We start from the raw sequence: 22,561 nt of genomic DNA, 5'->3' as shown, positions 1-22,561 counted from the left end.
AGCAAAGATTATAGCATTTAACATACGTCACCAAGGCGGATGCTTCACCCGTACTCCTTCTGACTTGTATAATCCCTGCTCCACAACAAGCCTGGCGCTAACAACACACCCCTCTAGCAGCGGAATCCCAGGATATGCAAACGACCCACACATCCAAATGCCTGGACTGCCATCTCGGAGTCTCCCTGCACCCTGTAATCTCCCCAGCGACTCTTCGCGCGGACCCCGCCACCTTGTCCTACCTTCCACATGGTATAACTCCTTTAGTGCTTGTTTCGACTCTAGCGTCACAACGGCCCGCTCCAGTCTCGCCACACTCAATATCCGTCCTTCTCTAGGTTCGATGATTGGGTCTGTGGACTGGAAAACAGCAGGCAGATGAGCAGGAAACCCTGGTGGTCGGGGGAGAACGTGAGTCGCCATGGTATATGATGATGGTAGACATCGTGATGATACTGTCTTTGGGGGTATTAGGGTGTCTGCTCGGGTATAAATCAGATTCAAGTCCCTATGGTCCCGCGTATCGTCGGGGAGAAGGGTTTCGTCCGTGTGGTTGATAACGAGAGTAGAATGGTATGTGAATTTCTCCAAGCAGTGCATCTGCTCCTCGACTGCTTCCCTTCTTTTGCCAGTTAATGATGACGCGTAGGACGACAAAAGTGGGACTGCACGGTTTGCTTGGGTAGCGAAAATAATATGATGGAAACCAGTATATGTCTTGGCACCGTCAGCGTTGGTGCAATTTACGGATACCAGATCCGGGTTGTCTGGATCGGCTTCGATGGAGGAAATGAGATGTGATAGATGGACATTCCGAACCGTGGATACGAGTCTCCCGACGACGTCCCGAACGCCATCGACAACCACATAATGGTGTGTGCCCAAGGTAAGCCAGATATAATCTGATAGAGGTGTGAATAAGCATGATGAATGCAAAATAAAAACAATGCCATGCCTAGAAATTCTTCGACGGGATGGTCAAGAATCTCCTGCTCCGGTGCCGTACATACAGCCGAGAATAAGGGCACCATAATAGTATGAGTGAATTCTGTCCAAACTTCCTCAAAGCCTGTCCATTTAGCCAGGAGACTCGTAGGATGAGTCTTCTTGACCCAGTCTTTGTAGGTCATAGTTTCGACTTCCGATGATCGCACCATGGGAATAGAGAGCCACAGCAGTCTTAGGTAGCAGAGAAGAATATGGATAGACCAAATGACAAATAATCCGATCGTCCAAGCTTTCGAGGCTGCTTGCAGTGCCAACCCCAGGTCTGGCTTGCTCTCGTCCAACGTTGAAGGCATGCTTACACCGCCAAGCCCTGAGGAGCCGTTGTATATCATTTCTGCAGTTATTTGCCGGCCCTTCTCCGACATGGAAAGGAGGGAGAAAGAGTACGAAAAATTTCGTGGTGTGAACTTGACACCGAGGCGTTTGTAGAGCGCCATTAGCTGCTTGTAATATCCTGGAATGGTACAATCAGTACATTGATGGTACGCTACACCAGCTCGAACGGTGGTCACCTCCTTGGAAAGAGCGCATGGGAACGTCTACTCTCCAGTCTTGGTCCTGGCCTGGTAGGGGCAAGGATATGGAAGAACTGTCCATCCCCAAGGTCGACGTCTAAAGCATAATGGTAAGATTTATGTACATGCCGTAGGATACTGGTACAGGCCTTTTCGAACAAATGAACATCAAAGCAAATGTCCCCGTCCTGAGAGTGCTTGGTCAGAAGGTAGGCAGCGGTCAGGCCAGCGAGGCCACTGCCTATTATAGCAACTTTGACCGTCCTCGGCATCGTTTGCACGCTGGACAATCTTTTACGCTCGGGAATAAGTATTGTCAACGTAAAGTGAGTCGATATTGGAGTCGTCCCATCCCACGGCGGTGAGATTTATCAGTTTTTGTACATCATGATTGACCGCGTCACGATCAGCGAACTGCCACGCAATTTTACCCGAAAGATCGGTTATCACGGCCTTCCGGATGCGGAAAAAGATGAAATGCGAAGATAGATAACGGATCACACAAAATATATATTCAACTCGTTCGTCTTCGCTTGTCCCTATGGTCCCGGTCGTCAAGACGCTCTCGAGAACGCCGCCGCTCTCTGTATCGATAATCTCTGTCGTCATCATATCCGTCGGGTGAGCGACGTGGGGATCGAGACCTGCGCCTCGAGCCCCGAGAATCATAATCATAGCGGTCACCCGGTTTACTTCTGTCATGTCGATGGTAGCCGTCATCCTCTCGACGTACTCCTCGGTCATAATTCTCACGTCCACGGTCTCTACTTCGGCCGTCATTGTCGTCTCGGACGTCATCATGCGATCGCCATGACTGTCCGTCTCGCGGTGGTGGAGGTGCTCCCCATGTGCGCGAACCTCCCGAAACGTTGTTCGAGCCTGTTCCAGGACCACGACCTGACAGTGGTAGTGGTCCCGTATTTTGTGGACAATCTGGAGATGATAATGAGGAACGATAATGACAGGACAAATGAAATTACCTTTTTTCAAATGTGGTCCACCGCATAAGAAGCAACCCCCTCCCTCAAGGGATTTTCCCCCGGCTTGAACTGGTGCATTTCCACCAAAGCCCCCAGTAGGGACCGTGGTATCTTGATCCAATAAGTGTGTATATTTCGTTCGGCTCCTCTTCCCAAAGTTTTTGACTTGCATGACTTTGGGTAAGGATGAGACGTCAACCGTAGATGTGGTAGCTTCCGTGTAGTCATGGCGCTTGAGAATCTCCTCGTCCTATTGCAACGTCAGAGAAGTCTAAGTCTACCTCTCAAGAAAGTATTGCGTACCTGGTGGAAAGCACCTTTGTGCCAATACTTTTGAAGGAACTTCTGCTGGCCTTTCGGCTTCTCGTCCCGAAGCTTTTGGGCGTGCTCAAGGTCCTCCTTTAGACGCTGTGCCTCGGGTAGGGCTCTACGACGTTCAACTTCTGCCCGCTCCTCTTCTCTGCGAATCTCTTCCTCCTTCTCCTTCTTAATTCGCCCAAGTTCGCGTAGTCGCCATGCCTCAAATTCGCCAGGAGGATCCAAGCCGTCGGTGTCATCAACATCTGGAATATCATCCTCCTTCTCCTCTGAATGTCCGATGAGTTACAAAAAAACGTCAGCATGAAAAACTCACTTTCTGCTAACTCCCGCCTGATGCTTTCCGCTACAAGGTCGTGGCTCTGCTTTTTCCGCTCTTCAAGTTCTAACTCCTTCTTCCTAAGAACCTCTTCAGAATCTGCAGCTAAGGCTTCTTTTTCTGCAATCGTGACTCGATTCCGTCTGTACTTGAAGGTGTTAGCCTGAAGGCAGGATATTTCCATTGAATACGCACTTTGGAACGAAGACGGGCCGCAGTTGAAGCTTTGGCTTTTCATCCTCCGAGTCTGTCTCGTATTCGCTAGACTATAGATTAATTTGTAAGAACGCTGTAGTAGGGGAAATATATGACAGACTTCGTCGGATTCCTCCTTCAGTTGACCAGGCTTCGTGTCCTCTTCAGACTCCTCTTCTTCGGATTCTGCATGTCATGAGTTCAGTAAAAGTTAATTCCAAGCACAATTAGAAAGCAAACCTTCTTCGTCCTCCAGGGCCGTTCGACCAGACTCGTCTCTGCCTGCAACGATGACCTTTCCATCTTTCGAGATATTGACATCTTTCAAAGCCACATTCATGGATTTTATCCGAGCCTTTGGGACATTTTGAGCGGTCGGCAGGTCTTCATCGTCTTCCTGAACGATGTCTTGCTCTCCTCCAATGAGAACATCGCCTTCCTCCTCAACTTCGGGCGCCTCCTCGTCAGATTCGGAGTCAACCTCAGCAACACCCTTAGGTGCTTTTCCTTTCCAATATCGTGCAGCGGGACGTGCGAGGCGGGGGGCTTGTTTGCGAGGAGCCGAAGACATGGAGGAACGATGACAGGGAGCGCGTTGTTTGTTTCGCAGGCCGATGGCACACTCACTTCGTTGAGGTTCGGGCCGACTAGGCCGCATCTCATAGCATCAGCATATCATCCACCAGTGTCTAACGTCCATTTTCAAAAGGCCGCCTGCTATTGATACGTATCTGACGTCTTCCTCTCTCTACTAGGGCAATGAAAGGTACACTTAGGCTGCGATCTATGTGTTGCTGATGTCACCTCTCGGATGGCCCAATAAGCATAATGAATATGAATTCGATGCCAGGTTTCAGGATCAAACGGGATATCGTTATGCAATTGGGGTTAACGTCCAATACTAGGGGATTGCCTACGGCTGAATTTCGGGTTCACCGTCACCCGAGAAATTTCCAACACTCCGTCGTGTTCAAAACATCTTCAGTGCACTGGGGCTTATTGCTGTGAGCCCGGCTTTCTACACACTTAGTAGCTCAAAGGGATAGGATCTTCGCCAACAGAACAGATTTTTGAAGTCGCATTTGAGAGCAGGGCAATTTCAGGTTAAGTAAACACGTACGTCTTCCATGGCACCGGTATGGTCCGACCATTCTTCGACTCGGATCACTCACTGGCTCCTTTTAACCTGGCCTATAAGAGAAGGGAGCTTATGTTTCATCGCTCTCATACTATCCTCAGTTCAGTATTTCTTTTGCCTTCTCTTGGATCCTTTGAAACGCCTCTTGGTTAGGACTCTCAAGGGTGTTGTTAAAGAACAAGACCTTCACTATGAAAGCAGTGGTCTTAGCTGTTGTTTTTGCTGTTCTATCGGTTCTAGTTCAGTCAAATGGTGCAAATTCCTCATACCTTTCGTGTTGGTAGCTCTGACCTTGCATTAGAGTCCGTTCCGGTAAATTATGGCATCGTCGTCTTTCCAGCTTTCCAGGCGCTTGATGTCTTTGGGCCCCTTGACGCTTTAAACATGCTCTCTTTCGCATACCCACTCAACCTCTTCATCATCGCTGAGACCCTCGACCCTGTCACCACCAAGCCGCAGTCGAGTCAGATGAATTTCATGAATTCCAACTTCTCCGAATCCATCGTACCTACCCACACCTTTGACTCGCCGCCTGAATCGCTCGATGTGCTCATCGTGCCGGGGGGCCTTGGCACACGCGCCTCGGGTCTTAATGCCACCATTGATTATATCGCTGCTACTTACCCATCTCTGCAATATCTGGTTACAGTTTGCACTGGCGCGACTCTTGCGGCGAGAGCAGGTGTACTTGACGGGAAGAACGCTACTACCAATAAAAAATCATGGGAGTGGGCGACGTCGCAAGGACCTAACGTCAACTGGATTGCGCATGCTCGATGGGTAGTTGATGGCAATATCTACACTACGTCTGGTGTCAGTGCTGGCATTGATGGGACATATGCTTTCATAGAGGCCGTGTACGGTGCTGACGCAACGGAATCTGTAGCCAATTCGATGGAGTATGTGAGGGAGACTAATTCGAGTTGGGACCCATTTGCAGAATTATACGGTTTGTAAGAAACGTTGTTTGCTACATATCTAGGTACATCTGCCAATTGAGTTGCTGGTTTCCATGTTCTCTTCGGTATCTATGGGGACTCGACGATGGGCTCCTCTTAGTGAAGTATACATACAGGATGTTGTTGACTAGGTACAATAACCTTTCCGTTGTGATCCCCACAACACTTTCAAGCAGGGCACTATGCTCATAGTAAAAGGTGAGGTATTCACTTCATCGCCGTCCACATAATAAATATTAAAGTTAAACTGCCTAATTTCCTATACACGGTGTGAAGGTAACTAGTTAGGTCCATTCAATTGGCCAGCTACTGGTACAGTAAGTGTACGACGGATGTGCATGATAAAGTACCAGGCTACTTATTATTTATACCACCTAATAAAAATACTTAATATCATTATTAGAATATCGTTACCTTCAGTACTTCGCGCGCCGCCTCTTTGCTTGTATCCACCACCTCCGAACCATTGATAAATAAACAGTTATGATCACTGTCGATAGACTAAGAACAATCCCAAACCCATGAAACGGATAACCTGGAAACAGGCCGTTTGCTAGGATGGTGACATTCATTGACGCAACACCTGTGAGATGACTAAGTCAGGGCAGAAAGAAACCTCGATGGTGACTGCTCACCGATCAATGGTTGGAGACATAGGGACCCGACACTGACGATTGTCACGATGATGAGAGATTTATCCGTGCCTGATTTGGTGAGAGCGATTGATGCACGCAGCTGGGAGAGGTAGATGGGATGGGATTGGCTAAGCACACGCTCATAATGCGCTAACGAATGCTGCAAAGTGAGAATGTGATCTAAGCAGAATGCCAATTAGGGCGAAGTCATATGTCCGAGCGCAGCATAAACGTACCCTGGATATCTCCCATGTAAATAGCGATTTCACCATCCTCTGCCTTCTTGTCCTGTCCAGACAACAATCGCTTTCGTATCTGCAACACCACGTCGGCCTTGGATGCCAATAAGCGTGTCAACGAGGTGACGAGGCGTCGAGTTGTAGCCATACGGCGCAAGGTCGAAGCAGTAGGACTCGTGGAGGTAGAGGTTTCTGGCGCAGAAGCTATTCGATTCTGTTTGAAAAGACGCTTTATCCTTCTAAACATGATGGGAAGCGGTTGATGAGGAAGAGAAAATCTAGTTCGGAGGCTGACATCTTTCGGTTGTAGTGGTTTTTCGGAGAATTCTTCCTTTTCTTTGTCGAAGCTATGTATCGTCACAGAGGGTGATATCGCAATGTTGACCTGTTCTATCAGTGGTCGATGGGAATTGTGGCGAGCTCCAGGATGTAAAGAGAAAACAAGTTCTTCAATCGCGACCACTTCCTTTTCAATCTCTTCCAAAAAGGGGGAAAAAGAATCGACGATCGAATCCAGCAGACCGTGAGCAATCCAAGCTGCAAATAGTGCCTTCAGCAAACGTTGTCCCGTTATGACAGCTTATACTCACCCGAAGACAGACTACGGACTTCTTCCAACATGAACAGACGATTTCTAACGCGATTGATGTGCTCGGATATGTCTGTGAAATGGAACTGCGGTACATGAGCCCTCTGCAGATAAGCACGAGGTATCAAAACATACTGTACAGACACCTTCATTGAACACAACAATGTAAACATTGGCCTCCCCTAATACTCCTTCTTCAGGCCGACTGTATCCAATTTCTGTGCTTTGATCAAGTCTTTTATGGAGGCCGCCATCTCGAATAACCACGCTTTCAATCGCTCTGAAGGAAATGAAGTAATAGCCGAGTTTGGGGAAGAGTTCGAGCTTCTCTCTTGGATCCTGGTGTAAAATGTTTTCCAGAGTCAGTGGATGGAGATGAAGCAGCTTGCCGATGTCATGCATGTCAGCAGAAGTTGGGGAGGCGACGTCGAGGAACCAGGTTTTGGGAGAAGGGTCGTTAACAATGCTTGTCGATGTCATTGGTGGCTCCCGCTGTTTCCCCTTTCTCGGTTTTCGAACTTCTTTGAGGTCGGGGAAGGAAGCCGGACGATTGGGGATGGTGCTTTCAGGAAGCATGACGCCCTGACGAGATGAAGGTATATCAAGTGCCCTCGTAAGACGAGCTCGTTCTTGGTATCGCCGAGCTTTTGAAGCCTTCTTCAAGGCCGTATCGAGTTGACTGAGGACAGATGATAACGAGGAAGTGAGGGTGAATTTCTGTGTTTGCTGAGAGCCGTCCTGGCCATCATCTTGCACGAAGATGCGATACGCAGGAGACAAGTATAGGGCAAACTGGCGTGGAACGAGCCTCGACTCCTCCCGGGCTTTGATCAAGCTTATTCGTGCCGCAATGTCCCGCTCGGACTGGTCGCTATGGAGGTTGCCCATGCTCTGACGACGCCTACGCCGCCGAGCCATCTGCGAGCGTGAAAGGGTGACTATTGAAGACTTGGACGAGGAAGAAGTCGTGGAGGAAGATGAGCTACTGACTCCGCCCCGGGCCCAGCGAGAAATTGCATGTTCTACGACCGCTGCGATTGTGCCCAGCCGAGCGGCACCAAAACTTGAGCCGGATGACGAGGACGACAAGGACATAATGGATTCTGGCCTCGGCGACGGAGAAGGTAATGGGCCTCTGTAAATGTCGCCGTCATCGTTCAAGTCGTCGTTGTCACGAGGGGATACGGTGGCGGGCACCAGCAATGGAGACATGGTCAGTCAGCTTTCCTGTAGTCGTGGCGACGCCGAAGACTACAGTGGGCGGTGACTATGCCGTTGAGGTTTGGTGGCGCATGTGTGAACTGAACTAAGCAAAAAACAGTATCATGAAATAAATTCATGGTGGCCTAAGTTTAGATATTCCCACGCTACTCTACTCAATCCTTGGTCGTTTGTTAGGCCTTCCTGCACCTTCGCTTAGCGCGTTACGTTTACCGAATGGCCTAGATTTCTTTTCTTTCTGGCCGATTTTCTTCTGTTTCTTTTCAATCGCCTTTTTTACTGCACGTTCTCCGCCACTTTGGGCTAGGGCATCATATCTAGCATGCATCAATAGTTTCTTCTTGTCGGCTAGAAACAAAGTTTTGGTGAGATGAACCCATTAGAAGCCTTGGAAAAGCAGCGTACCTTCTTTCATCCACCAGGATCCTTTACCCTGTCCCTGCTTCTCCTTCTCCTCCTTCTTCAGCTTATCAAGGGCTGCTCGGTCCACCTCTTCTCGCCTATCTTTATTAACGGCACTTTCGGCTCTCTTGACCGCTAATTCCAGCCGTTCCACCTCATTTTCCCTCTCGGAGCGAAGATGCTTAGGTGATGACACCAAGAGCTTCCTAGCACGCTTCAAGTTTTCTCGTAAGATCTGCAACTCGTCTTTGTGCGCCTTAGTTAAGAACGCATAATTGTGGCGGTATTTCTCCTCTGAGAATTCGCCTGATAAAGGTAAAAATCTTGGATCCCGTGGTTGCTAACAAGTGGAGGATTCGGTTTTCAAGTACTGCAAAATTAAAATTACGCACGATTGTTTTCACTTCAACAACGGTGCGTCTCCGAGTTACCGGTTTCTTAGAGGTCATTTCCATGGGACTATCTGATATTTCAACACGATGAAATCGACTCTAAGATGAGCGTCACGTACGCATGCTTGTTTGGCCGTGGCGCGGCTTTAGGCCTCTCGTGGTCGGATCGTTCCTTGTTTTTCCTCTTGCTTGCGAGGGTATTAGACGTTGATTCTACTTCCCCGTCATCGCTTTCTTCTTCAGAGTCAGAAATGGTTTCCGCTTGTACTAGAGCACGTTGCGCAGTACGGAGGGAGCCCATGGATAGAGAAGATATATCTGAAGCAAACCGTTTATTCAGAACGAATCACCAATAGAACTCGCACTTGCCATCATGGATTTCTTTCCTCTTTGTTTACATCAGACACCAAAAAAGTCAAACTTAAAGCAACATACCGGTTTCGAAGGTCCTGGACGAGCCATTGCCTCCTCCCACTCATCGTCAACCCATTGTACTGCTCTTGGTGCATCAGCGTCTTCCATATCATCCTCAGCTTCATCCTCGGAAATTCTCTCCTGCGGTTCATCCTCTGAATCAGCATCCTGCTCCTCCGAGTCATCCTCAGACGAAGGATCCGAAGAATTCTGTATGATCTCGTTTGCTTTGCGTGTTTTCTCTAGTGACTTTTGCATCTTCGCAGTTGGATCCTGCAGATTGGGCGACGGCTTTGCATTGGATTGTGATAATGGTGTGGTCGAAGGACGGTTTCGACGAGGAGGCGGTCGAGAAGCTGGCCGTGTACGACGGGGCATTTAGAGAGCAAGAAAGAATGAAAATCTATTTCAAATTTGATCTTCCTTCCAGTGACGTCACGTGCCCTAATGAATACAACATAACCCAGGGATCTCCGAGTCCCAGCTTCACAGTAACGTTATCGGCAGGTTATCGAGATTTGGATTTCTTTACTCTAACAGTCGGTATTTGAGGCATAAGTATAGAAAGCCTTCCGTTCCGTTCATGATCCAAGTCGGAATTTTCTCGCACGTTTCGTTGAATTACCTTGCTGAAAAGCAAGGTCAACCCACAGTCATAAAGTTTCCTTTTCCGTCGTCTGCCAAAAGCAATTAAGTACAAATAGGTGGCTGTGCTCAATCCTGCAGTCCTCTTCCTACTCTCGCATCTGCCAAAACCAAACAAATACAACGTAGCCGTGCAGCATGTCAAGACTCAGTACTCAGTACTCAGCCGTTTACCATCTCGACTCTATCGCACCTGCAGCACTAGCTTCAAAAAGTCGCCTCGCACATTGAATATTGAACGTTTGAACCTGAACATCTGGGGAATTGCTTAAGAATTGGATCGTGAGTGACTAATACCTTCTCCGTATTTTCCCTTCGCTGATGCTCATGCGTTGCACTTTATAGTCTGTTCCACTTACGAGGACTAGTACTACTCGCTGTGCTGTCCTAGCACAATTAACACTGCATCTGTCCTTCTTGCCACCAACAAAAAGCACACTTTCTAACTTCGTCTCTGGACACTTGCAGAGGGAAAGTCTCCCTTTGGCATCCCATGCTCAATACACGAGAACATTGTACCCAACAAGATCATTATCACGTATATCAGCCCGCAAGACGAGGATCGGTACAAGCTTGTAAAAGGACCACAAGGTGATAGTCGAGGTACTAAAGGAGCTCATCCAGGGGGAAAATACAGGAAAAGGCGAGGCAGAGTGGAAACTGAATGCTTTTCTGGCAGAGGGAATAGCCAAGGATGACCAGGACCGCGGAGCTAGGTGTGATCGCCTGGACCACCTATCTCGTAAGCCTATATGGGAATGAGCTCGCCCATCTACTGTTCATGGTCCCGATGAAGCTTTCAGCCGCCGTCGATATATTATATTCAGGTTTGCGCATGATGCACGCAGTTGATACTGGTGAGTACATCTGTTAGTGCTCTACGCCATTGATCCTTATCCATTCACTAGATTCTGCTATTCTCTCCTCCCCCTTGCCACGTATCCACCACACCATGACAAATCGACATCAACCCCGACCCAACGACCCATCCCCACGACCCTCCTTCAGTCGGACATTCCCTTCCAATATTGCATCATCCCCTACTACTCAACGACGTCTACCTGTTCCCGCTGCGCTGGTCTTTCAATGGCTAGTAACTTGCGTTGTTGGAAAGTAGAAGAGGACGTTGCCTCCTGTCTGGTGCGAGGAGGGAGTGAGTATGCCTGGAGACTGCGCGAAATATGACCCCACCCCATCCTGGTGTGTAGGTGTCCGAGTTTTGGCTGGAGACAATGGATCGTCTTCTGGCAAGCAAGACGTCTGCGCCTAGACGATGTGTTCAAAACCGGTGAACACACCCACGGCGAAACTTCGCATAGGGTAGGGACGGCAGGTAGTCTTAGGAGGGACTGGTTTTACCTCGACGCCATGTATCGACGTCCGGCAAGCGAGAGCATGGCGTCGGGGTATTGTTGGGGATACAAGGAGTATAGGGCTAGGGTAAACTGGACATAGTACGCACGTCGCACGATGTCGACTGTCTTCGTTACTGATCGAGATCCTTTGCGTCTAGCTGTTATTGTACACCTCGCACCCCAGCCTCTCCCTGGACGACGACTTTTGCGCAGACATGACGTATCGACATCTGGCGAACGAGCGCACGGCGTCGTGACACCGGTCAGAATTTTGGAATAGATTATGGGTCTGAGTTCGGGGACTCTTATTAGAGATGGTTTGGCACTATGCAGTGTGGATTTTTCAATGTACAAATGATCTGCGAGGTATACGACTGGTATATCGGTGTTCAAAGAAGCAGACGTGCCACGCAAACACTTCGTAACATATTGGTATGACTTACGTAGATCAACCTGACGAGGAATCGTCGCTTTCAGTGTTTCCTTACATGTTTTGAGTCGGGAGCATTGCCAATGAAAAGGTCGACTCGAAAGAGACAGCAATAGGGTTCAAGGACAAGATTCAGCAAGGTCGTACTCGCCTCGGCACGCGGCAGGCACTTGTTTGAAATTAGGTGATCATGCAAAGTGTCAGTACTTCGGCTCATCCAAGCTCGTCGATGCTCTAGTTGGATGCGACCGCAAGATACAGCGCCTCTCCAGCAAGCTGAAGGGCCATGGCTGTCAAGGACCTAGTCGACCGCTACGAGTCCTCACTGTCAGCATCCAGTCCAGTTCCTGGCCCCAGTCGTCCTACAAGCTCCCAGTCGATTCCACGATCCTCGAGTCGTTCCAAAGTTGAGAAAGATGACAGCATACCTCACAGTACGCTCTGAATCCTGTTTTTCCTAAATATTTCTTACCTGAATCACTCGTACAAAGCGATTCTACCACCACCACATCCCCTGATGAAGAAGACTATTACGACTCCTCATGACCCCTCACGACAGCTCACAATTGACATTGCTGACCAAGGCAGGAGCAACAAGAACATTCCCAAAAGTACTCATGAAGACAGAAGTTCGCTCTCTGGTATAGGCAAACAGTTCGAGCCTCCATCCCCCAGCTATAAATCGGACCAATACCCACTCATGGATTCCGATTCAGACACCCTTGTATCCGCACCTTCATCCAAGGAGAAATCTTCACTAATCCAGCGCCATAACGCGAAACAAGTCGCAGTACCTCACACGCCCATCGCCGCTACTGCTTTGTTTGCTCGAAAGGCAGCCCCGCTACATCTCCCCAGGCTTGACAAATATCTTTCTTCACTTCCACCGCCAGATTTCCTCCAGGATGATTCCAAGTGGGACAAGACTTCCATGTTTCCCCCCATGGACCGTCTTTCTCTTACTGGAATGTCCTTGGACGACTTGGAGACTAATTCCAAGGTTCCTGCTTCATGGAGAGAAAGAAAGACGATATTTGGATCAGCGGTTGGGATAGTGTTGGGTGTCACGGTGCGTCTCTATACCTATTGATGAACGCGTCATTCAATAAGACCAGGGTTCGAGTGCACTCGCTACGTATTACAGTCTTCAGGGCCTGACGAACACCGTACAAATATTCGCCTTGATCTTGAACACGATCGGTCTGCTATGACTTGTTATTCACTTTCTTCTTTAATCTAATTGCCTGTTATAGTGCCAGTGAAGGGGAGCGAGGTTTTGAGCGAATGGAGACAGCTGTTTCTTGGCACCATGTTAGTCCTGGCTCTTTTCTTTCTACCAAAAATTGACCGAGATCTGTAGTCCAAATATTATTGCCCTCAACTTTGCATCTACGCTAATTCAATCATTGGTGTACCTCATCATCTTCTTCGCCATCTCCTCAGGCCTCCTTTACTATTTCTTTCGCTCTGCCCTCGGATGTGATCGTTACACGTGTATCGAGGGTTTACAGCAAACGGTACAAGAAGGGAAAAGATGGGCACTACTTGTCGTGACCTTTATTTTAACCGTGGTCTATCTTCCTCTCAGCACGATGGCAGTTCACGTTCTCGTTTGGTCGGAGGATCTTTGGGCCGTAGCCAATCCATATACGAACGCGACCTCTTTCCCGTCCGTTGTCGCTTCTTTAGGGCCAGCAGATGAATATCGCGATCCCTTGGATTTCTGTTGGACAACAACAATGAAGAAGAACGAGATTAACTTTGCACCAGTAGTTGTCGTGCTTGCGGCCATAGTGGTACTCTCAGTAAGCATCCTGCTGTGTCCTTCGGCGTGACACTGACCTCACCTTTCATAGCTGACGATCTGGTTTCCAATCGCGCTTCGTAGTGTCATCAAGCACTCTGTCCCCAAAGTCGATCGATATACCGGCTTGGGTAGACTGAGAAATAGCGTAGACCTTGATGGAGAGTACCATCGATTACTATCTCGGGATCAAAACCCATTTGCGTTTCTTTATAGTGGTAAGTATACTAATTATTCGGTCTTTGGTGCTGTCCTGACTTCAAGGGGGACAGGCTATCGTCATGGTTGGGGAACTTACCAGTCCACTTACCTCTTTGCCAAATTTAGCACGCTTGTCATCATCGCGGTCATTGATCCTAACAACTGCTTGTTTCGATCCTTTTCTCGTTCTACCATCCCCATAGTTCGACAAGTATTGCTTCTAATTTCCACCATCGGATTCTTCTTGGCTCAATGCATCTTTGCGCCATTTCTTGACCCGGTCAATAATGCCAGCGAATGGACATCTAGGCTGAATTATGTGGCCACAGCGACTATTGCTTTGTTGGTCGTTCTTGACATTCCTGGGCAGAATATTTACAATGTATATCTGCTTTATATGTACGTGTCAAATCCTCTCCACAAAGACATGACTCAACGGGGTGTTTAGAATTTATATCATCACTTATGGCTTGAGCATATGTAAGTCTACTTCTGCTGTGGAAACGACATTGTAAACCCTTTTTCTAGATTTTACTACCATTAATCTGGGTCCTGTACGTCGGATGATCAAAAGTAAATATACTTAACATGCTTGATAAACTCGGAACTAACACGTCCTAGGGCTCGCGCGCAGGATAGATTTCAGTAAGTCACTTTAGCCGCCATATTTTTGCATACTGAAGCAAGTCTACAGGCATTGATATATTTTCTCCCCGGTAAGGAGACTTGATAGTCCTCTAGTTCAATTCAGCTAAGCATGCGATCCGGCAGACTGGATCTTTCCCCCCTCTCTCCCCACACCAAGCGACGCATATGGCAAGAGTCAATCACAGCACTATTATTAACAAGTCCCGAGTGTAGGATCCCCACGAAGCAGCGCATGGTATACGCTCAGGCTCGAGACTCTGAATTCCCGCCATATCTTCTGAATTTCTACGGAACGCCTGCTGAAAGACACGCAGAGAATCTCAAGGTAAAATAAATGCAAATTCATAATAAAATGTATGTGATCGATGACCTCTGGACTAGATTTTACGCGAAATTGGCTCGCACAAGTATAATAAGGCGTCCGCACTGTTATCTGGACCAGATTACGAGTGGTTTAGGAGGCTGGAGTCCCAGATACAGAAACACTTCATCGGCCCTGATTGTTATTGGAAAAGCCCATCTGAAAGTAAGCCAGAAGCAGTTGGATGTGCTAACTTCTTCGGCAATGCTTGGTGGATACCCTTTCCTCCTATCCTAGTTCGTCTTATCTCATCCATATTTTATCGAATTCTAATGTCAGCTACCACCTAGGTGCTCCGCTACGACAGCGGTTCTTACGCTGTTTTACAAGAAGTAGCCGAGCTTGAAGCCTATATATCCCAGAATTCTTCGCATAGCATTCGCAGACGACGCCATGTACGACTGTCGCTCAGAGCACTTGACGGGCAGGTGGTGAAGTGGCCGTACGAGCATATAACGGTAAAAGCGTTGTCGTCATCAAGGAGAACTACCTGGTCTGACAAACTAATAGCCCATAGGCTCGCAGTCTCCTTTATCTTGGGGTCGGAGAAGATACACCACGCAGTCCTCAACCCATTACGATTATTGCGTTCTGCGAATCAAGCACCGTGGCCATCTAGCCTGGCAGGGCCTCCAGCTAGGGAGTGGTTTTGATATTCGACTCGTCTATTCAAAGAAGCTGGATCTTGATGGCAGCGTCATTGGTTTAGATGACGATTTCGACCTCACATCGCCGCTTGCCCGCTTTTTCATGTTGAACAGTCAGCTTATCTCTTCGAGACTAGCATACATCGAAAGTACGTTAGCCAGTTATAGACGGCACCACAGAAGAGAGTGTCACCGGAAATCGGAGACACTGACGTATCGCTTTTTGTCCCACGTATACGACCATCCGCGCGAGCCTTCGGGCCTTACGGCCAGTTCTATAGAACTGGAGAAGGATCAACGAGTGCGAGTGTTGATGTCCGGAAGCGAAGAAGTGTTCTCAGCAGCTTACACTCGATTTTCGGCGGTATCTGTTAATGAGACGAGTACTTGGTGGTATATATTCTGGGTATGTCTTTGAGAAGATGCTGTTTTCATGTGATTTACATACATGTAGGACGATCTCTGGCGACGGAATCACGACACTATATCAGGATTAGAACTCCATGCGGCCGACTTCAATCCATCTTACCCAACATCTATTGCCTATACCCCTCTCCCTCGAGCAGCACTGGAGACATTTCTCAATCAGCGAGGTCTTTTATCGAAGTCGCCGCGATGGGGCGACTTTTTCCACTCTGGCTTCTTGAACAAACTATATCTGCGTCTGAATGAGACAGTGTTTCGTGGATCCAGTAGAGTGTGTCTCTTTCTCGACGTGTTGTACAACTTCTCATGTTCCTTCAGGCTATTTTATTCCACATTGGACAGGACCACTCGGAATTAGATATGGAAGATGTAGATCTTGACACTTTAGTTCAACCTTCAACGTTAGGCACTGGAGGGGGGACAGATCACGACAATTCCTCTATTAGGGCTAGGCCTGCGTACAGGTGGGAAGGCTTGCTTAGCGATCCTGTGCTCAGTGGGTGCAGAAGGAGGAATTTCCTTGCCAAGCTTGGTGCGTGGATGGGCGTAACTCCACTTTGGAGATCGGGGGTACCGTCGCCGGGCCTTTCGCTCGACGTTCGGATGGAGAATGGACGATACGTACTGCTCGATGATGGTTCCAGCTTTGGAAGCAGCCACGTCGATGGTATGAAGCTTGATAACTTATGATAATGACTGGACGACATATAATGAGGATTGTATCATAGCAGTTTAATCACATCAATACGAAGACACCGTGAAACCACCAGGTACGCCTAGCGAGAGTCAGAACCACGAGCCTACCACACACAAAGGAGCAAACAACGCACATTCACAATCCACCAAGCACTAGTGACATACGTTCCAGCAGAGGCAATCAACAGTCCGAACTGATACATCTCCCCCTCCTCCACCAGCTTCTTCCCCTGCTTCCCCTGCTTCTGAACCATGACCAAACTCGAGAGGCCCTCCAGCGCGATGAACAGCGGGCCCATGTATGTGAGCAGCGTGCCCCATACGGAGGTGGCGGGGCAGAGCCACGGGTGGACGGACGTGGAGAATGCGCTGAAGCATATGAGCAGGAGGAACGGGTGCATCGGGACTGGGAGGAGCGATAGCGCGGGGGAACCCCAGAAGAGGATTATGGTGCCGTGGATGGCAGCATGAACGGTGAGGAGGAGGGAGAGCAAGAGGAATGTGGGCCCTCTCCAAGCCAACCTTGACGCGAGTGAGCACTAGCGGCTATACCTTGATTCCAGCCAGAGCAGCGAATATCAGCGTAGCACTGCAAGTCGTTCCTGTACATAATTCAGGCCCTCGTAATCTTCTTTGATTAGTAGTAAGTACTTACTCCCATCCATCTTCGCTCCAATCACAGGGGCGATATCCCTCCTCGAAACCTTGACCACCCCAGGATTCCTCTCTCTATCCGCCAGCCTCTCAAGCTCATCTCTTCCCAAGCCAACCTTGACGCATCCGCCGATGATCCCAATAGTAGCCGGAACGCAGCCCGTGGGTCTGACAATGTCTTCGAGGTCTAAAGCGAGGGTGTAGGGTGGTCTCGAGAGCGACGACGGGTCTGTTTGTGGACAGGGCTTCTTGGACTTCAGGGCAAATGTCGAGGGGCGGCGGTGTGCTGTGCTGTGCTGAACCGGGCTCGAGATACGAGTCTTCGAGCGAGGCGCACACGAGTCAGGATCGTCATGGTTTTAAGTAGAACGGTGTTCATGGCGTGAGAGGGGCGGAAGATCGGCCCGGTCTCAAGCATGACAACTCCCAAAGCCTCCATCGACATCGCTCTAGACGTCCCAGGTGGGGTCTGTTCGATAACTTCACAGCCCCTGGACGTTCAGCAAATAGTCAAATCTGTAGGGGACGACGGTGCGGGCGCTACCGCCGTTTTCATTGGTAAAGTCGACCCGCTCTTGGCCAGGCTTGGCTTTGATATCCTTATACTGCCTACTAGGTACTACGCGAAATTCATTCAAAGGTTGGTATCAATCCATCGGCACTATGGGAAAACCCACGTCTATGTGCTAGGGAGAACCGTTACGCGCCTCGAATACCAGGCTTATTCAAAATTGGCTATCAAGACCATGGCTAGTATAAGTTCAAGACGCGTGGCAAAGCCTAACACGTTCGGAGCATCAGCCAGAATCGCATAGTTCCCTCATTCGTTGCGCCGTTCATCACCGGATTGGTGTCGTTCCCGTTGGAGAACCCTCAATAGGTACTAGTACAGACCTCACCTATCCTTACAAGGCTAACGCCAACCCCAGTTATCGCCGTCTCCTCTCCCCACCGTAAAGAGGCCTTCGTAGCATGCGAGAGGATTCTCGAAGAAGTGAAGCAAAAGGCACAGATCTGGAAACGAGAATACTACGAGGGAATGGATGACAGCGAAGCAGAGTGGAAAGCTAACGCATAACAAGTACAGGAATCCCTTGAATCATCAATCTACCTTTCAGCCATTCCTATTGGACTGTGTCGCCTTCCAGTCTACCTTGCTTGCCTTGTTTTAAATAGGGACCCCCCTCGGCTCAAAAGTGCCGTCAGGAGGCTACTGACTCGCCTCGAAACCACCGATTTTCAAGTTCCGAATACCGACTTCGTTTATCGTCTCTACATCTGTTTCTCTTATTTATAGGCTCGGTGCCGCCCCTCAAATCATGTCGAGCCATCGCCTGCAACTAGTCTCTCACCGATCCGTGCAACTACGCTCCCGGCTCCCGGAAACATCCATTTTCCGCACATTCTCACCTGTGGGTACACTTTGCATGGCATCTTTCAGTCTGGTACCAATGATATCCACCCGCCTACCACGCCCACCCCCAGAACCGTGTTAGATCGCAATCTAGGCTCTGAAAAAGGCCATCCAGCCTGATGCTGGTCTGCATGCGCACATTCCCTCCGAAAGGAGATCGCAAAAGAAGAACGTTGCATCGGAGGTGGACTAAGACAGCATTGGATCGTTCACTCATAAGGCTATTCGGTCAATTCACCGACCATTTCAGCCTTTACTCCGCTACATCCTAGTCAAAGTCATGACATGCACCAGCTCTAAGACACAAAGTCGTGATATTGGTATTGTGCGTCTTCGGTCATCTCTGTGAAACAAGCTCTGATAAATGGGGAACAGGTGGCTGACGACATCTCATCGAAGATAATAACCTTCACACGCACACCGTGTTGGTTGATGCGAATTTCCCACCGGGGAAACGGCATGGCACGGCAGCGTCATAATGCCCCGACAGAGGCTAATGCCAAACCACGCTGGAACCGCTCTTGACTTGGTCGTTCGGCGGTATCAACCGCCCCTAGAGCTTTGAACAGCCGGTTCTTTCTGGGATTTGCTGGACTCATTACCAACATCCGGGCTTCTACCTTTGCATCCTCAATGAAACCGAATCCATCATCGCTAGGAAATTCTGGAACTGGAGAGACGTCATCTATGAAGTGGCTGAGACGCTAGTACTACGGAACTTTTACTCTGGTAAACCAGACTCAATGATCTGTATGAAGACAGGTCGTTCAATGCGCGTAGGCGGAACTTTAGTGTCAACGATCACACGGCGACGAAACCGGCATTATAGAAGCTACAAACTGAAGGAGGTACGAATAAATAAGTGAGCCTTTTAAAGTTCCATTGGCTTGGACAATAATCGCCATTTTCATGCGTTATCTAGTATTATTAGTATTGTCAGAAACGACAAAAGTCACCTCCTGGATGCTGGTAGTAGTACATGTACTGCCTTCCGTGATTATGGTCGCCAGAATACTGAGCCCCATCTGTGAGGCCTTGTCTTCTTCACCGTACAGCGAGCAGCTATCTCCCCTCATTCGCCATCTTTTCCGATCTTTTCTAGATGCCCAGTCACTCTTCTGTGTAACTTGATTTAACTTCCCTCCAATACCATCGCATCATATCGTTTCTATGGCCCACCCGTCGATTCTCTCAGCTCTCAGTATGGGCCTATCACCGCCTTTACCTACCTCAGCGTCCAAGTGATGGCTAATGAAGAAACGACGATGGAAACAAAGATGAGTCGACTCATACTCGGATACACTGCATAACGCCCTGTCTCTGGAGATGTATCGAGTACCGGTAAGCTTCCGGAAGAGATCGGGGTTCTTTAAGCTCATTATGGGGTACGTGTTGTATTCTCTTCTCCCCGCTTTTCCGATAGATGCCCCATTTCCAGGATAATTTTCTTCCATCTTATATGACCGTGCTTCGGGCTCTCATTTCTATATGATTTGCAAAGCTGGTACTCCTACGAAGATCTCTACTGGGACTCAAATATCAGCGTAGTGACATTCGGCACTGAGATCAAAACGTTCCTAGATTGTGGAGCAAGACCTGCTTAAGATTCACATCATGACAGAACAGGCTCGCATCGGTAGGCGCCTCACTTGAGTTAATGAACTTCTTGATTCTCTAACCGGAGAACATAATTCAACAGAACACATATCTGAGAAGCTCACAGTTCATGTAAAGTGGCTTCCCTACAATAGAGGCTTTTCTCCGGCAATACCTCACTTCGAGTCACATTGACCGTTAACGGTCGCACTTCCGAGTTGAAACGAGTTGAAAATGTCAATGTCCTTCAGTATCAAGTCGATCCAGGATCCTTACGCATTTTCGGTGACTTAATGAAACATCATGTATATCTTTGCAGCAGTCAATGAGCATGGCCATGAGATGCATTGTTTATAATGGTAAGGTTGGTACGTGTTATTCTCACCCACTACCCCGTTTCTCTTACTTTTCCTCATGGCGACTCAGACAGATATTCCACCAGATCTTACTGATGAAGACAAAGCTTTCATATTTCAATATCTCGATGCTAACCTGAACAACCAAATTCTCTATGCGTTATTACATGGTAGGCAACAATGTTTAGCACCTTGACATGTAAGTATTGACTGATGACAGGTATATACACTGGAATTCTTGCTGTTACGTTGTGGAATATATGTGAGCCAGAGCATCTATACTACGGCATCCAAGCTGATGTGAGTGACACAGCCATCAATAAACGCTGGCCGATCCGACGAGCCTTGGTTGTCATTATTATTCTCCTCTATGCTTTCACTACTATCAATTTTGCTGTCAGTTGGTCATTGATATACTCCGCATTCATCCGAAACGGACAAAGCTTTTGGACCGCATTCTCGAAGCTTAACGGTGTGGACCAAGTGGCCTATTGGGAGATGGGTATTGCAGCGTCTATGAGTACCCTTCTCGCAGACTCATATATTGTGTGTGCTACTTCGCTAGTGATTATCCATGCTAGCTTACCATCTTTTCAACTCTAGATTTGGTGCTGTTGGATGGTCTGGGGACAGCGCTGGCTTATTGTCCTGCTTCCAATCCTTTCCCTAATTTTCCGGAACTGGTAAAGTGTCCAACTTATCTATCCCTTTCATATATTCAACTTCTGTGTAGTTTCGAAAATCATTGATGTATATTATGACTACTCCAGTGCATCTCCGGACTCATTATTCATGATGCTCTATGTATCCTTCATCCTGGCAACAACATTATGGTGTACACTGCTCATCATTTTCCGCATTTTGAGTGTTACTGGGGTTAGACGTGGAGCAGGCAGCCGACTGAGAGTTTATCGCCATTTTATTGAAGTGCTAGTGGAATCCTCCGCTTTCTATTCAATAACTCTGATTCTATACTTGGCTTTCTTCATTCGCAATGATTTTCAACAGTTTTACATTGAAGCTATAGCTGGTATCATGAAGGTATGTTCACAATCTTAAAACTCATTATTTATTAAGCACCTTGTATAGGGAGTTGCACCCACACTCATTGTTGGCAGAGCAGCGGCAGGACACACGCGTCCAAACGAAGAACATGATGAAAGTTCGCCGGTGTCTACCATTCGTTTCCAGACGTCTTCGCAATCTTCCCAACCTTCGCAACCTTCCACAGCAAGCTTTCAGAATTCCACTGTGCAGAGTGCAGTCCTTGAAGAGGACATTGAAGCTCAACGGTCCGGAGAGCGGTCAGATGAGCTCGTGGTAGTTATTGAAAGGATGGAATAGACTCAGCTCATGGCGAACGTCTGAAAGTCGGGGTGAGACTGGAGACGAAATTTAGACTGTAATTTTTGTTTGCTATCCTTTTTAATTATCGTACTCTCTACTTTATTTTTCGATCAACTATAGAGTATGTAAACTTCTGCAATCTCTCCTTCCCTTTTGATCTTTATGCATGAGCTTGTAGGACAGTCCTAAGGAGCTGAACACGCTGCCCCTGAGTAATACGCGAAGAAAGAGGAATTGGGATTAGCCGAACCCAACTTGTTTCTTGCTGTTGTGCAAGATGCCAAGATCCCGCCCTGCGCTTCACCCTGCCATCTGGGAACTCGAAAGTTTGCAAGAGCCGCCCTTCAGAACTCGAGCAAGCATCTTCCGACGGGATATCTGGAGTTTGATTCTAGTTTCCCTTAGCGCATCACTTTGCTATGGAAACTAGATACCACCTTGGATGATTCAGACATCTATATCCCGGATCCCCGTCATACGTCGCAGACAACAAGCACTACACCCATCATGCATCAACCTCGCAACCTTCCAAATGCACCATCGAACGTGAGTCTTCTTAAGATGTCGGTATCATTGCGAGTATCGCCTTTGCAGCCTATCCGTGATCGCCAATCTTCGTCTTGACGCCGTTTAGTGTACGCATCCAAGTCAAGCCAA

The 22,561-nt window shown here is 48.3% G+C and overlaps 7 protein-coding genes across 7 annotated transcripts; 4 read left to right on the top strand and 3 right to left on the bottom strand.

The window, feature by feature from the left end:
* Nucleotides 1-27: 27 nt before the first annotated feature.
* EV420DRAFT_1622499 (splicing factor, Prp19-binding domain-containing protein) lies at nt 28-3,906 on the bottom strand (the record flags this gene model as incomplete). The annotated part of the gene is made up of 12 exons (XM_060475814.1): nt 28-902; nt 956-1,462; nt 1,521-1,620; nt 1,691-1,776; nt 2,043-2,255; nt 2,277-2,456; nt 2,504-2,753; nt 2,807-3,090; nt 3,138-3,283; nt 3,336-3,379; nt 3,457-3,521; nt 3,576-3,906. 12 exons carry the CDS (start codon nt 3,904-3,906, stop codon nt 28-30), a joined length of 3,081 nt encoding a protein of 1,026 aa, XP_060325765.1.
* A 758-nt stretch (nt 3,907-4,664) lies between these two features.
* EV420DRAFT_1648092 (class I glutamine amidotransferase-like protein) lies at nt 4,665-5,430 on the top strand (the record flags this gene model as incomplete). Its single annotated transcript, XM_060478113.1, has 2 exons — nt 4,665-4,725; nt 4,775-5,430. 2 exons carry the CDS (start codon nt 4,665-4,667, stop codon nt 5,428-5,430), a joined length of 717 nt encoding a protein of 238 aa, XP_060325764.1.
* A 196-nt stretch (nt 5,431-5,626) lies between these two features.
* On the bottom strand, nt 5,627-8,207 carry EV420DRAFT_901768 (uncharacterized protein). Its single transcript, XM_060483926.1, has 5 exons — nt 7,031-8,207; nt 6,897-6,981; nt 6,304-6,843; nt 6,068-6,247; nt 5,627-6,015 (listed from the first exon to the last, which is right to left on the bottom strand). Exons 1-5 carry the CDS (start codon nt 8,105-8,107, stop codon nt 5,849-5,851), a joined length of 2,049 nt encoding a protein of 682 aa, XP_060325763.1. The 5' UTR covers nt 8,108-8,207; the 3' UTR covers nt 5,627-5,848.
* Nucleotides 8,204-9,716, bottom strand: EV420DRAFT_1570547 (uncharacterized protein). The gene is made up of 6 exons (XM_060474266.1): nt 9,346-9,716; nt 9,280-9,298; nt 9,030-9,228; nt 8,911-8,977; nt 8,522-8,858; nt 8,204-8,464 (listed from the first exon to the last, which is right to left on the bottom strand). Exons 1-6 carry the CDS (start codon nt 9,700-9,702, stop codon nt 8,268-8,270), a joined length of 1,176 nt encoding a protein of 391 aa, XP_060325762.1. The 5' UTR covers nt 9,703-9,716; the 3' UTR covers nt 8,204-8,267.
* Nucleotides 9,717-11,972: 2,256 nt separating this feature from the next.
* On the top strand, nt 11,973-16,763 carry EV420DRAFT_1570535 (uncharacterized protein). Its single transcript, XM_060474265.1, has 17 exons — nt 11,973-12,188; nt 12,246-12,823; nt 12,870-12,954; nt 13,008-13,065; nt 13,115-13,559; nt 13,611-13,776; nt 13,831-14,158; nt 14,208-14,239; nt 14,288-14,332; nt 14,381-14,404; nt 14,454-14,475; nt 14,531-14,732; nt 14,789-15,004; nt 15,059-15,226; nt 15,279-15,821; nt 15,870-16,112; nt 16,160-16,763. Exons 1-17 carry the CDS (start codon nt 12,041-12,043, stop codon nt 16,529-16,531), a joined length of 3,675 nt encoding a protein of 1,224 aa, XP_060325761.1. The 5' UTR covers nt 11,973-12,040; the 3' UTR covers nt 16,532-16,763.
* Nucleotides 16,764-17,598: 835 nt separating this feature from the next.
* EV420DRAFT_1570521 (Molybdopterin biosynthesis MoaE) lies at nt 17,599-18,395 on the top strand. The gene is made up of 6 exons (XM_060474264.1): nt 17,599-17,749; nt 17,808-17,831; nt 17,882-17,961; nt 17,987-18,071; nt 18,121-18,306; nt 18,344-18,395. Exons 1-5 carry the CDS (start codon nt 17,608-17,610, stop codon nt 18,267-18,269), a joined length of 480 nt encoding a protein of 159 aa, XP_060325760.1. The 5' UTR covers nt 17,599-17,607; the 3' UTR covers nt 18,270-18,306; nt 18,344-18,395.
* A 2,220-nt stretch (nt 18,396-20,615) lies between these two features.
* EV420DRAFT_1648086 (uncharacterized protein) lies at nt 20,616-21,901 on the top strand (the record flags this gene model as incomplete). Its single annotated transcript, XM_060478112.1, has 6 exons — nt 20,616-20,727; nt 20,778-20,819; nt 20,871-21,103; nt 21,161-21,240; nt 21,328-21,598; nt 21,647-21,901. 6 exons carry the CDS (start codon nt 20,616-20,618, stop codon nt 21,899-21,901), a joined length of 993 nt encoding a protein of 330 aa, XP_060325759.1.
* Between the last annotated feature and the right edge of the window lie 660 nt (nt 21,902-22,561).

Source organism: Desarmillaria tabescens, assembly GCF_030435595.1.
Source record: "Desarmillaria tabescens strain CCBAS 213 chromosome Unknown EV420scaffold_47, whole genome shotgun sequence".
NCBI classification, from domain to species: Eukaryota; Fungi; Basidiomycota; class Agaricomycetes; order Agaricales; family Physalacriaceae; genus Desarmillaria; species Desarmillaria tabescens.
The sequence above is the reverse complement of the archived record's forward strand: the minus strand, read 5'-3'. Positions and strand labels throughout refer to the sequence as shown.

Excerpts from the sequence above, each read along its gene's own strand:
- EV420DRAFT_1570535 (XM_060474265.1), top strand. The coding sequence starts at position 12,041 with ATGGCTGTCAAGGACCTAGTCGACCGCTACGAGTCCTCACTGTCAGCA. Across the intron at positions 13,066-13,114 it reads CAGCTGTTTCTTGGCACCAT|TCCAAATATTATTGCCCTCA; the intron begins GTTAGTCCTGGC and ends CGAGATCTGTAG. Across the intron at positions 13,777-13,830 it reads ATTTGCGTTTCTTTATAGTG|GCTATCGTCATGGTTGGGGA; the intron begins GTAAGTATACTA and ends CAAGGGGGACAG.
- EV420DRAFT_1570547 (XM_060474266.1), bottom strand. The coding sequence starts at position 9,702 with ATGCCCCGTCGTACACGGCCAGCTTCTCGACCGCCTCCTCGTCGAAAC. Across the intron at positions 8,978-9,029 it reads CCACGGCCAAACAAGCATGC|TCCCATGGAAATGACCTCTA; the intron begins GTACGTGACGCT and ends AATATCAGATAG. Across the intron at positions 8,859-8,910 it reads TTGTTGAAGTGAAAACAATC|CAACCACGGGATCCAAGATT; the intron begins GTGCGTAATTTT and ends TCCACTTGTTAG.
- EV420DRAFT_1570521 (XM_060474264.1), top strand. The coding sequence starts at position 17,608 with ATGACAACTCCCAAAGCCTCCATCGACATCGCTCTAGACGTCCCAGGT. Across the intron at positions 17,832-17,881 it reads TACGCGAAATTCATTCAAAG|GGAGAACCGTTACGCGCCTC; the intron begins GTTGGTATCAAT and ends TCTATGTGCTAG. Across the intron at positions 18,072-18,120 it reads CGTTGGAGAACCCTCAATAG|TTATCGCCGTCTCCTCTCCC; the intron begins GTACTAGTACAG and ends CGCCAACCCCAG.
- EV420DRAFT_901768 (XM_060483926.1), bottom strand. The coding sequence starts at position 8,107 with ATGTCTCCATTGCTGGTGCCCGCCACCGTATCCCCTCGTGACAACGAC. Across the intron at positions 6,982-7,030 it reads TCAATGAAGGTGTCTGTACA|TTCCATTTCACAGACATATC; the intron begins GTATGTTTTGAT and ends CATGTACCGCAG. Across the intron at positions 6,016-6,067 it reads ATGTCTCCAACCATTGATCG|GTGTTGCGTCAATGAATGTC; the intron begins GTGAGCAGTCAC and ends GTCATCTCACAG.